Here is a 12,730-nt window from a genome sequence, read left to right as displayed (position 1 = left end):
TTTCAGAAGACTTGTTTATTAAGGTAGTTTTCTTACCAAGAAGCCACAAGATTGGCAATAGCACCTCTCAAATCACATTTCTTTTGGCTGTGACAAGATCAAGAAGTCAGAGTATACAGTGATGACCATCTAGTGTCAATTGAGTGTCGAGTCAGGGCACCGGGAACATTGATCAGAATGTGTGAGTCCCTAGCCTTATCCATCCAATATGGCCATTCCTTCCTCCCCTTCTGTCTTGTAAGGTATGGGGAAGGGGGAGGGTTTTAGGAATTCCTCTTTCCTTTGACCCATAGCCTGAGCCAGGAGAAATACCAAAGAAAGGGCATTTCCTCCCTGAACTCCCACCCCATTCCCCAGCTTTGACAAAATGGCAGAGCCCTGCTTCCTATCCCCCTCTACTACATTTGTAAAGATAGGAACACTTGTCAGGTGATGGTTTAATTCCAGAGCTGGAAAAAAACCATTAGACCTTGAAGTACCTGGTCCTGCCTGGACATAGAGGGATTTGTGGGATAACAAGGCCAGGACCTGTCAGGACAGGCCCTGCAGCAGGGCCGTGTTCCCCTGAGGCAGATTCTAAGGAAGCCATCCCAACAATGGAATGCCTGAGGTCATGATGGGGCAAATGGCTCAACATGGGTTTCCCAGGGAGTACAGGGGATCCAAGAACCACAGGGGGTCCAGCAGCCACAGGGGGTCCAGCAGCCACAGCGGGTCCAGCAGCCACAGCGGGTCCCACAGTAGGTCCTGCTCCATCAGGTTGGGGTCCAGGAACCACAGGCTAGAAAACAAAAGTACACCATCATCATGCTGGGCCAGGTCTCCCTCTGCATCCTCACCCATCACTGGCATGCCAATGGTTAACGAGCTCAGAGGATCCCTGGACCAGGAGAATCAAGCTCTTGAGCATTGGCCGGGCAGCTCCCCCAGCTGTTGGGAGAGCTACGATAGAATGTGAGCCTCCCCCCCAGGGGGAGGGCCCTCCAGGGCAAGCAGAGCTTCACTTTTTCCTTTGTATTCCCAGCACCTAGCCCAGTGGTGGGCACATTATAGGTGCTTAATAAATGAGTGTTGATTGATATGCAAGCTGTGGTCCAGCCGCAGTGCCAGGGATACCTCCTCCCCTCCCACCTGAGTCCCAGCAGTCCCGAGAGCTCCAAAGCATGAGACAAGCCTATCCTTCTGAGTCACTGTCCCAGCTCAGCCTATGGCTCTGCCTTCAGGTAATCCCGGTCCATAATAATGATGGCGGGCCCTGCCCTGGGTTCTGATCTTGACAAGGTGCTTTATACACCCACTGCCCGATCCTCACAATAACCCCCTGAGGTATATGGGGGAAGGGTCCAGACGTCAGAAGTAGCAGAAATTTGAGGCCACGTCCAGAGCCTTTTCCACTTCCTCGGCTGGAGAGACAGATGTCTTTCCTGAAGCAAGCTGATGCTACTTGGATGCTGCTACTCCATTGCACACCATATAATGTATCCACTTTCCCTAGCTCCCAGGCATCATCACCTGAGGATGCCCCCTGGCACCTTCCTGTCCAGAGATCATCTCTATGATGCCCAAGGTCCCATTTTCCAGGACCTGACACAGCAGGGAACCCTCGGGAGCCTTGAGTTCCAGACACAGAGCTGGGAAGTGGGGCTTCTTCATAGGCTGACAACAAGTCCAGCAGGAACTGGCTCGAGGGGCACAGACTTCTTCGTATTCATTACCTTATTTACAATTCACAATAATCCCATGAGAGAAGCAGTGTGGTATAATGGATAGAGTCAGGAAGGTCTGACCCTGGGCAAATCACTTATGCTTCTTAGTGCTCTAGACACAAAACCTAAAACTAACCATCCGGGAGGAGCAGCTACATGACCCTGTGGATAGATTATCAGACTTGGAGTCAGGAAGTCCCGAGGTTGAATCCTGGCTGCAGGCCCTTAATCTCTATGTGACTCTGGGCAACTCATTTCTCCTGGTTCTCTCCAAAACAACCAGACCTAACACTAATTGTTGCAAGTGCTAAAGCCTGTGACCCCATAGCAAGAGAAGGAGAAGTCAGCCTTTATAAATTACACCAAAGTAAAGGGGGTCTGCATCTGAGTCAGTTGGGGTCCTGGGGTGAGGACCAGCAGCCTGGAGATGAGCACATGGATAGGTGTGGCATCCCATGCCCATTTCCCACATCTTCCCGGGGGGGGGGGAGTTCACAAAATTCCCATCCTCATCATTCACAGGGATGCACGGGAGAGTCTGAAGGGGAATCTCAAGGTGGTAGGAGTGAGGATGAAGAAGGTCATACCACAGTTGAAAAGACCGTACAGGACGCAGCAACCCCTTCCTGGCCATCTTTCTGGGTCAGTGTTGCCTTGCAGAAGCCGTACTGTTGCCCAAGAGAAGAGAAAGAGTGTCACTGGTGTCTCCTCCAGCCTCCCGAGACACCTCCCCAAGTGGTCTCTTCCATTTTGCCAACATCTCCAAGGAGCTGGTCGATCTGACCTTCAGCTGCCTCTGGCTTGCATGTGCCCCTCCCCTCACAGGGGGTGCTCAAAGGCTTGGACTACATGGCCATGCTCCTTCCCACCCTGGGACCTCCAGTTCCTAGAAGTGTTGAAGGCTGTCAGGGATAACGGTGCCTCACTGGCTCCATCATGCCCCAGATGAGGCCAAGAAGAACCATGGCTCCAGGCTAGCCCCATCAGGCTTTCTTTACCTGGTCTGTCAGCAGGTTGCATGAGGCTGGGTCAACCACATCTTTTGGTGCACAGTCAGTGGGTACGATCACAAACTCTACATAGATGGTGGACTGGAGAGGCTGAGGGCAACAACAGAGAGTAATGAAACACCCACGAGGCCATCACATAACCATAACCATCAGGCTCTTCCCATGGTGAGCTTGAGAGGCAGGCAGTGCAAATGCCATCCCTCCCACTTCACAGAGGAGCAAACTGAGGCCCAGAGCAGAAGAGTAGCGCCAAGTCCAGGACTCTGTCCATTTCACAGGGAGCCAAAGTAGAAAAGGGAAGGGTGGGGAATCCCCAGGGGCATCCTGATCATTGGCAAAAGCCCTCTCCTTTTTCTGGGCTGTCTCTGCTGGCAAGCCACTTATTCACACTCACAGGGAGGGGAAAGATGCCTGACGACTCCCCCAGGGTCAGCTAGTCTGGCCTGAGCCCAGGTCTCCCAAGAGCCAGTGTTTGTTCACCTGCACCAGGCTATGTGGCTGTGCTGATGGTGAAAAGACAAATACTAATGAACACCCGGCTGTTGTTTCACAGAGAATTAAAGAACTGATTGCCTTGATAATGAAAGGGTGGTGACTCATATTAATAATGCATTATCAACACCAAATGATCTGAATAATAAATAAGAGGCGACACAGACAACACTGAGGATAGATGGCCAGTCTGAGCAGCGCAAAGACAGATTCTGTTTCTACCACTGACACAACACGCAGTCAGCAAACATTGGGCTAAGCACTGGGGATACAAAGAGAGGCAAAAGACGATCCCTGCCCCTGAGGAGCTCACAATCTAATGAGAAAGAAAATATATAAATAACTAGGCGCATAACATAGATTATAGACAGAGGAGGGGGAGAAAGAAGAGAGAGTGACAGAGAGAGCAAAGAGGAGGGGAGGGGAGGAGAGGAGAGAGGTGGGAGCAAGAAGAGAAAGGAGATAGAAAGATGGGAGAGAGACAGACACAGAGAACACTTTGTGAACCTGGGCAAGTCATTTAATTTCTCCATAGTAGAGACAACTCTCTAAGACCAGGAAGTTGAAGACAAGTGGCCATCTGCACTAGGTCAGGAATTCTCCTATACCAACGAAATCATAGCTCCTGTCCCAAGCCTATCTAATAAAAGGAAATATCTATAATAATCAATCATTGATTATAATGGTACAATAACAATAATTCTATTACTAACAGAAATACTTGGGAGAGATCATTAACCAGTACCTCTGGCTCTTTTTTTTTTTTTTTTTTTTTTGCGGGGCAATGAGGGTTAAGTGACTTGCCCAGGGTCACACAGCTAGAAAGTGTCAAGTGTCTGAGACTGGATTTGAATTCAGGTCCTCCTGAATCCAAGGCCAGTGCTTTATCCACTGCGCCACCTAGCTGCCCACCTCTGGCTCTTTTAAAGTCAGTCTCACATACTCACTTTAAGAAAGCAGATGAGGGAACCAGTGAGGCCTAATAGCAAGAGCCTTGGCTCTGGAGTCAGAGGGCATGGGTTCCACTACCACTTGGAACAGTTAGTTGCTGGGTCTCACTTTACTTTTCTGTAGAATGAGGCAGTTGGACCAGCTGCTCCCTGAAGTCCCCCTGGCTCTAGATCTGGGAGCTTTGGCTGGACTGACTCACAATCTAAGTAAGGAGACATATTCCTGAACAGAAGGATCCCCATGGTTGGAGATATTCTCCCCTTCCTCCTCAAATAACAGTGAATGTGATCTCCCTGAGGGGAGGGATTGTCTGTCTCCTTTTGTTACCTTCCAGGACCCAGCTTGGCAAGGTGCCTATCTTAGCACTTAGTATAGAATAGGCTCTTAATAAATGTTTATAGGATTGGGTGGCCTTGAATACCCTGGGTCCTTGTGGTTCTCTATCTGTCATTAGTCTTTCTCTCTCCCTGAAGCCCCTACCTTCCACCTAAATCACCCCCTTCCCTTCTTCGTTCCCATAGCCCCCCAGATCTGCTCTAAACATGCATACATGCAGAGACAGCCTGTATATAGTAGTTTATTAGTATAATATAGTGTAATACTGTATTGCATATGACTATTTTATAACATAATTCTTCCTATAGCCTTCTACATTTATAGAATATATAAATATTGTGTTTGTATGTAATTATTATATCATTTTTCTACTATATTACAGATACTATATTACTGTAGATATGTATAGTGGTATGTCTCTATTATAGTCACCACAAGGTGTCGCTGTTTCGCAGGGTTTGGCCAATACTTGTTTTTCCCCTCCAAAGCCTTCACTGGAACCCAGCCAGTCTTACCGAAAACTGAGCCCTGGAGATCTCCAGCAGCTTGAAGTAACTGGTGTTGTTCTGGGCATTGAAGGCAGCCAGGGCAGCCTCAACAGTGTGGACCACCTTGGTGTCATTCAAGGGTGCCAGCAGGGGACAGTCCTGGCAGATTTTCCGTACATCTTCTGCTGAGTCTATCAGAAAGGAGAAGAAACTGGGTTTCATGACCCTTTGAAACTTTCCAATACTGGCCAATTAACTCTGTTTGTTTGTTTTTGGCTGGGCAATTAGGGATAAGAGACTGGCCCAGGGTCACACAGCTAGTCAGTGTCAAGTGTCTGAGGCCGAATTTGAACTCAGGTCCTCCTGAATCCAGGGCTGGTGCTTTATCCACTGCGCCACCTAGCTGCCCTAATTAACGCTGAAATAGTGAAGAAACTCCCTAGGGGGTTTCAGTCATTTTTTGTGCTCCTTGTTAGAGCTTAGAGATGCTTGGGTTCCTTCCTCACCTCCACCTCCTAGAGTCCCTGGCTCTCTTCAAGACAGTTCAAGCTGAGCCTTGTACATGAAGCCCATCTTGTTTCCCCCAACTGCTAGAGCCCCCCACCCCACCCCACCCAACTACTTGGTATTTACTTTATTTATTCTGCATTTGTACACGCATGTGCATATCATCTCCCCTGGTGGAATGTAATCCCCTTGAGAGCAAAGGCTGTTTCTTTTTTGCCTTTATCTCTCCGGCACCTAGCACAGAACCTGCACACAGCAGATGTGTGATGTTTGTCATTGCACTGCCTGCTGGATTGTGCTGGGCTGAATTTCAGGTCAGCTTACTGAGGTCCAAAAGCTAAAGTCACATATTGCAAAACTTCATGGGAAAGTCGTCCTTTTAGAGATTTTTATTCCAGTTCTTCCCCAAGACTGGTGGCTTCAAATGAGTGATATTTTTCACTGCATCTTAATTCACTCATTTCTGAAATGGAAACAATAATTTAATAGAGGACACAGCTCAGCTGGATAGTGTCCAGGGGAGATCAATCAGGAGGGAGAATTTCAAGTCCTTATCTTATGGGGATATTTCACTTGGAGAAGATTTGGAGGGAAAGAAAGATGATATAAGATCTGTCTTCCCAAAGGTGAAAGATTGACCCTTGGAAGAAGGTATAGACTACCTCAGCTTGATGCCCAGGGCAGAACTGAGAGCTTTAGATGAAAGCTACAGAATTTTAAGCTTGATGTCAGGAGCTTCCTATAAATGAGATGTATCCCAAAGTAGAAGGTGGGGGGTTCCCCTCACTTAAAGACTTCAAGAAAAGGCTAGGTGACCCTTATGGGCTTGGAGAGCCAGAGGTTGGAGTAGGTGGTCTCTGAAGCCCCTCCCACTCAGAGATTCTATAAAACGCCTTTAATTAGGGCTCCAGGACTTCCACAGCTACTGGTCAGAGCATCCCTTAACAAATAATGTGATGAAATGAATGAATGAATGAATGAATGAAAGAAAGAAAGAAAGAAAGAAAGAAAGAAAGAAAGAAAGAAAGAAAGAAAGAAAGAAAGAAAGAAAGATCATTTATTATGTATATACCAGGAAACTGAGACCCAGAGAGGGAAGATGACCTACCCGGAGTTGCAGAGTAAGTAAGGAGTAGAAGCTGAGTTTTAATCCAAGACCTTTGCAATGCCCAACCAGCATTCTTTCCATTGTATTTCCAAAGTGTAGAATTGCTTTTCTTTAAATTGAGGGAGACGACATGAAGTTGTCTGTGTTCTGACCCCAGGTCTACCAGTGTCTCTCTGACCCTCAGTGTCCTTAACTGTACATCTGGGAATTTAGACTAGAAGCAGCTCAGTGTTGTCAAAGAAAGAATGCTGAGTTTAGAGTCAGGAAGATCTGAGTTAAAATCCTGCTCCAGATACTTACTAATTGTGTAATCCTGAGTGGGTCCTCTAACCTCTCTGAGCCTCAGTTTCTTTGTAAGAGAGGAATAGACTTGATCATCTCTGAGATCTCTTTCTAGGATTCTACAATTCCAGCTCTATGATTTTATAATACAGTTATCCCTTCCACACCACAACTTTCCTCATTGTGATTTTGAGATATCATGGGTCAACGTAAGAAATTCAATAGGAATTTGAGGGGAGTTTTGCAGAAGCCAAGGATGACAAAGAACCTATGACCAAATACTTAACCCAAATGTTACAATAAGGTGTTGTAAACACCCCATGAGAGAAAAAGAAACAATTCAGACTTTTTCTCTGGTATGAAGGGAGGGTCAAAAAGTTTTTCCAGATTGGGGAGGGGCACTGCACCCCTAATCTCCATGACATGAGAAAAATAACTGTATATGATTTCAGCTTTTCACTAATGGGCACCAGGAATGATGACTTTATTCTAGCCACTAATATAGTGTAAGGATTTTCAAAGCTTTTGAAAATGAAAACTGCATAAAACTAAAAATTATTGTTAGATTTTGGCATTTTCCTTTTTCTCTGACTTCTTATGCATGTTATACAGCCTTTGGATTCTTGCCAAACCGCAGGACCAAGTCTGAAAATCCCCAACTTCAAGAAATGTAAGTATGAAAAGCCCTTCATCCCAGGACGCTTTCTATATATAGCATTAAAGGAGGATGGGGGTGGGGAGGAGGTCATATTCATCAATAGCGAAGCAACTTTGCTAGAGACATTTCTGGCCTCATTCTCCATGGCCGGGCTCAAGAACCCTACCTGGACTGGACTTGCACTTGGCGTATGATACCGTAAACTGGTTGTCGAGTTTCAGCACACTGACATCGCAGTCTCCTTCCACGGCCTAGGGAAAAATAAGCCAAGTCACGCTATGGCGCGTGACTCCATCCTTCCTTCTCTCAAGAAGAGCGAAGAAGCTGGAGGGGAGGCCAGGCAGCTCACTCCTACCCAACCCCAAACACTTTCCAAGCTGGAGCAGAGATAAAGGGTAGCCAGGCATCTGAGGCCAGGTGACTCTCCAGCACATGGACCTGCCCTGGGATCAGGCAAGAAGGTAAAGAGGGGACGAAAGGGGAAGTAAGGGGAGGAAAAGACGGAGAAAGAGGAAGAGAGGGGGGAGGAGGAGGGGAGAGAAGAAAAGAGAAGAATGGGCTCCAATATTTACTTCTGCGGGCCTGGTTCCCGCCCATTATTGAAATGAGAACCTAGAAAAACACTGCCGAGGTAACTGGACTTTGGAAACCCTAATGCGAGGCTTGCAAACCCCTGAAAGCTGTCTCACCCCGAAGCCCGCTGTGGCAGGAGCTGTCCAGGAGCCCCGGGAGGCTGACCCCACAAACGCCAGGGCGAGGGGGGCCCTGGGAAGTCAGTGTCTCCAAATGGACGCTCAGGTAAGTCAGAGTAGCGCCTGAACCCAAACCTGCCAGGGGGCAGCGCGTGGGCTCCGGTCTGCCTGCCCCACCCCGCCTCCCCCCTGGTGCCAGAAGGTGGGCACTCACGTGTTCGGTCAGCTGCCTCACGGTGCAGTTTTCCAGGGGGGTCGGGTCCAGAACATGGCAGGTGGTTTCCAACAAGTCGATCTCCAGTGAATACACCTCTCCCGAGGGCCGCTGCGGGAGGAATCGGGAGCGTGAACAGGTATAACCACACGTGCTTGGTTAGCACCACCCCAACATTGACATGCCACGTGGCCAGGCAGGGACCAAATCGCGCCTCTGTCAAAGAGAAACGTGGTGCCTGAGAAGGAACCCCAAAGGGGAAGATCCCCACTTCTCCTCCTGAGTGCTCTTTGTGAGGATCAAACTGATTTTTTTAACTCGGCAAGCCCATTATCACGACCCTCACACGCGCCACAATCTGGGGACACAAGCTGTCTTGCTGCGCCTCCCCCTGACATCTTCCAGCACCGACCTGACCTTGGCATTGTCTCTCCCCATCCCTGCCATGCTCCCCCTGTTCACTTGCACTGCTGAGAATTCCTTACTCACTTCAAAGCTCAGTTTAAATGCCGCTTCCCATGAGGCCACCTTCATCTGTCCCCCAACAACTGGAATTGCCTCTTTTACTTTGCATATGCTTAAATGCCTCTGTTGTCTCCTCTACAGAATATAAATTCAGGGACAGTTTCACCTCTTAGTCCTTGCTTCTTGGTGCCCAGAACAGAATGCTTTATGATTCACCAAAGGGTCATCTTACACTTACTGGGGGGAGGGTGGATGTTACAGATTAAAAATTCACAGTCGGGGCAGCTAGGTGACGCAGTGGATAGAGCACCGGCCCTGGAGTCAGGAGTACCTGAGTTCAAATCTGACCTCAGACACTTACTAGCTGTGTGACCCTGGGCAAGTCACTTGACCCCAATTGCCTCACTAAAAAAAAAAAAAAGAAAAAAGATTCACAGTCAATGATGACATGAGGGACAGAAAGGATGAGGGCTCAATAGAGTTGCCCTCTCCCTTTCTCTCCTCTTCCTCTTGCCTCTTCCTCCTTTCTTCTCTTTCTCTCTCTTCTCTCTTCCTCTTGCCTCTTCCTCCTTCCTTCATCCTTTCTCTTTCTTCCTAATGGTCTTTGTGTTTCCCCATACTTTCTGCCTTTCTGAATTTCCTCTCTAAGAAGTAACTTGCAATACCAAAGACCATACAGCTGAGTGGCAGCTGAGTTCCTAGAGTGCTAGACACAGATATTTGGTATATATGTGTGTGTGTGTGTGTGTGTGTGTGTGTGTGTGTGTGTGTATGTGTATGTGTGTGTGTGTTTCCTTGGGAAAGTCATTCACCTTCTCATGTGGGCCTCAGTTTCCTCATGTATAATGTGTATTTATGTGCATGTATGAGAAATTACCCGCAAAATCCCGTCCTCTAAATCTTATGATTATGGGTGCCTATCTTTTAGAGGCAGCTGGGAATGTTGGGGTGGAGACACAAGCAGCGTTCAGTTTGGAGTCAGAATCTCAGCTCCCTATAAATTCTGGGGGACTGGTAGCGACCTTAGGGAAGTCTCTCTGGGCACCATCTGTAAAATGAGGCTATAAGATCTCTTAAGCTCTGAATTCCACCATCCTACTAGACTGTAAGTTCCCTCAGGGCAGGACTTGTGTCTTAGAAGTATCCTTCCTACCTTTCCCTCCCCACCATGGGACCAAGGATAGGGTTTGGCCTTTGGCAGCCTTGAAATAATCAAGGTTTATTGAGTCAATGACCCTTACTGGATAGGATGCTCCCTTCCAAAGTAGACAATGACCCAAAGGAACACAATGTCCCTCCAGACTAATCCTCAAAGCCCACCCAACTAAGTAATATCAGAAGGATTGACTTGTCTTTTAATAAAATTTTGAGCAATTTTTCCTTTCCAACTCAATGAAAGTGGTTTTATTTCACAAGCCTCTTATGCCTCAGAATAGAGCAATTTAGACAGGAGTACGATGGTAAAATTTTTAACAACCAGCTTTCTGGGGGTGGGAGGGAGCCCACATGTTGAGCTTTTTTATTTAAACTGCATTGTCAACATTTTCTCCAACACTTTCTCAGGCTTAGACAATCAGCCAAACCATAAATCCAGTCCTTACTTGTAGCTCATTTCCCAGGTGTAAATGCTCACACTGAAAATTGAAGCATCGGCTCTGCTGAGCATCGTGCATCTGGCACTGACTTGTAGCTGTCACTAGCAGAGACCAAACTCTCAAGTGAATACAACTTTCTCCCTACAGAGCACCATCCTTGGCGCACTGTATTCTTTTTGGCCTAGCTTACTACTCCTCAGGAACCTGGGGCAGAGACAGATGAGTGGGAAGGGATCCCCCAGAGACAAGAACTGGGTTTCCTAAGTTCCATCCCAACTCTCTTTCTGATAGATCACCCTTCCTATGGCCTGTGGCCTCCAGCTAATCATGTCAAAGCATCCTTCTGTCCCTTGTAGCTTCCCCGGACATATCCCCCAAACGAAGCACAGTGCTTGGCAAATGTTTGTAAGTTAGGACTCAGACCCAAGACCTGTCTTCCGGTCCATTATGCTTTCTATGATATGACACTGCCTCTGTGGGACCCAGGCCCAAAGAAAGAGACAAGGACAAACAAGGATGTCAAGGCAGACCTGGGCGCCTAGATGCTACCCAAGTCCCATAAGCGTCAGCCAGAATTCCAGCCCACCAGTTCTGCTTGTTCTCCACCGGAAGCCCCAGGCCCCTACGGCACGGGTCACTTACCCTTTGGTACACTCTCGCTTTGTCAATCTGATTCAGAGCATACTTGTATCCATGCCTGTGGTTGCTATTGACATACTGCACGGCTGCCAAGGCAGCCTGTTCTACATCTGGGTCGTCACAGTTCGGGTCCCTCACTGGGGGAAGAGGAGGACTCCGAGCAGTCGCAAAGCTCAGGAGCTGAGCTAGGCAGATGAAGGCTACCAAGGACCTCATGGCTTGGTCCAAGACAAGTCTGAAGACCGACTCACTGGAAAGCTGGACAAAGCTTCCAGGCTCCTGTATATTTATACCTTGGAGGGGGCTAGGGGCATTGCACAAGGGTTGGCTGCACCGGTTCCAAGAAACCCCTGCAAACAGCAGAAATGGAAAAGCAAACAGGGTCAGGATGTTGCTGGATGCCTGGCAAGTCCTGCCAAAGTCAATGTGCCCAGGGGAGGGGGTGGGAGAAGAGATGCTCCAAAGTCTTCTCCCAATGGGATGACCTCAGCAAACAGGCCACCAAGGCCGAGCCCCCACCAGTTTGTTTGGTAGTAGAAGGAGAGTGGCAGTCATCCTTTCAGATCATCCCCTATTCTGCCTCCTCTTTTATATGTGGTATGTGTGTATATATAACTTGTGTGTTGTTACATATGTGTAAAACATGGGCATGTGGCACATTTTACATGTGTTGTGATATGTGGATGCATGTAACATGGGCGTGCACCATATTGTATGGACTATACATGTGCTGCATTGTGTATATAATGGGTGTTATACATGTGTACATAATATACGTATTGTATGCATGTGTAACATGTATATTGTGCATATATATTATATGTGTTATATTGCTATACATTATATATAGGTATGTGTGTTGGTGTTTGTATGTATTATATGTGTATCGTCATGCTGTATAACCTATGTATATTTGTGTCAGATGTATGTGTGTATGTAATATAGGTGTGTTGTGTGTTTACAACATGTGTGTTGTGTGTATATATAGCATTGTGTGTGTGTGCTATATTGTTGTTGTTGTTTGTCCTTCATTCTAGAAGAGGACCATGACATCCGGGTGATGCCATGACTTGCAGTGAATTTAATTTAAGTGAGGGAGGGCTGTGCAGTCACCAACCTCACTCTCTCCTCCAGAGCCCTCTGGGGCCAGTGGAAGGATAGACGTCAGGACGATTGGAGATGGCCCTGGCTGAAGTGGGAGACCTTGGCCTTTTTAAGGTAAGGCCTTTCCCAGGTCTGTTTGCCTGAGACAACGCCCATTCAGTGATTTAGGCTAGGTAAGAAATGGGGCAAAGAATGGCCTCCTTTACCTAGTCAGAACAAATTAAAAAAATGAGTGACTGAAGAATAAATGAATGGATGAATGAATGGAGGGAAGAAGGGAAGGAGGGAGGGAGGGAGATCTGAAAGGGAGGGGCCTCAAGATTTCTGGCCCAAACAGAACAATAGCTATTTACCCTCACTGAGCCATTAAGAGGCCAAATAATGGACCATGAGGTTTGGCCTGGGACCTATTGTTGGCCAATCTATGAAAGTCAAACTGATTTGGGGTTCAGACACGGTCTTTGGGGGCAGCCAGGTGGCGCA

The 12,730-nt window shown here is 47.6% G+C and overlaps 1 protein-coding gene across 1 annotated transcript; it reads right to left on the bottom strand.

Annotated features, from left to right (window-relative positions):
• On the bottom strand, positions 1 to 11,418 carry AHSG (alpha 2-HS glycoprotein). The gene is made up of 7 exons (XM_043993071.1): positions 11,147 to 11,418; positions 8,445 to 8,555; positions 7,705 to 7,789; positions 5,011 to 5,174; positions 2,705 to 2,806; positions 2,294 to 2,374; positions 1 to 781 (listed from the first exon to the last, which is right to left on the bottom strand). The coding sequence occupies exons 1-7, from the start codon at positions 11,357 to 11,359 to the stop codon at positions 464 to 466; spliced, it is 1,074 nt and encodes a 357-aa protein (XP_043849006.1). The 5' UTR covers positions 11,360 to 11,418; the 3' UTR covers positions 1 to 463.
• Positions 11,419 to 12,730: the final 1,312 nt, after the last annotated feature.

Source organism: Dromiciops gliroides, chromosome 3, assembly GCF_019393635.1.
Source record: "Dromiciops gliroides isolate mDroGli1 chromosome 3, mDroGli1.pri, whole genome shotgun sequence".
Taxonomy (NCBI): Eukaryota; Metazoa; Chordata; class Mammalia; order Microbiotheria; family Microbiotheriidae; genus Dromiciops; species Dromiciops gliroides.
This window is presented reverse-complemented; position numbering and strand designations above follow the sequence as displayed.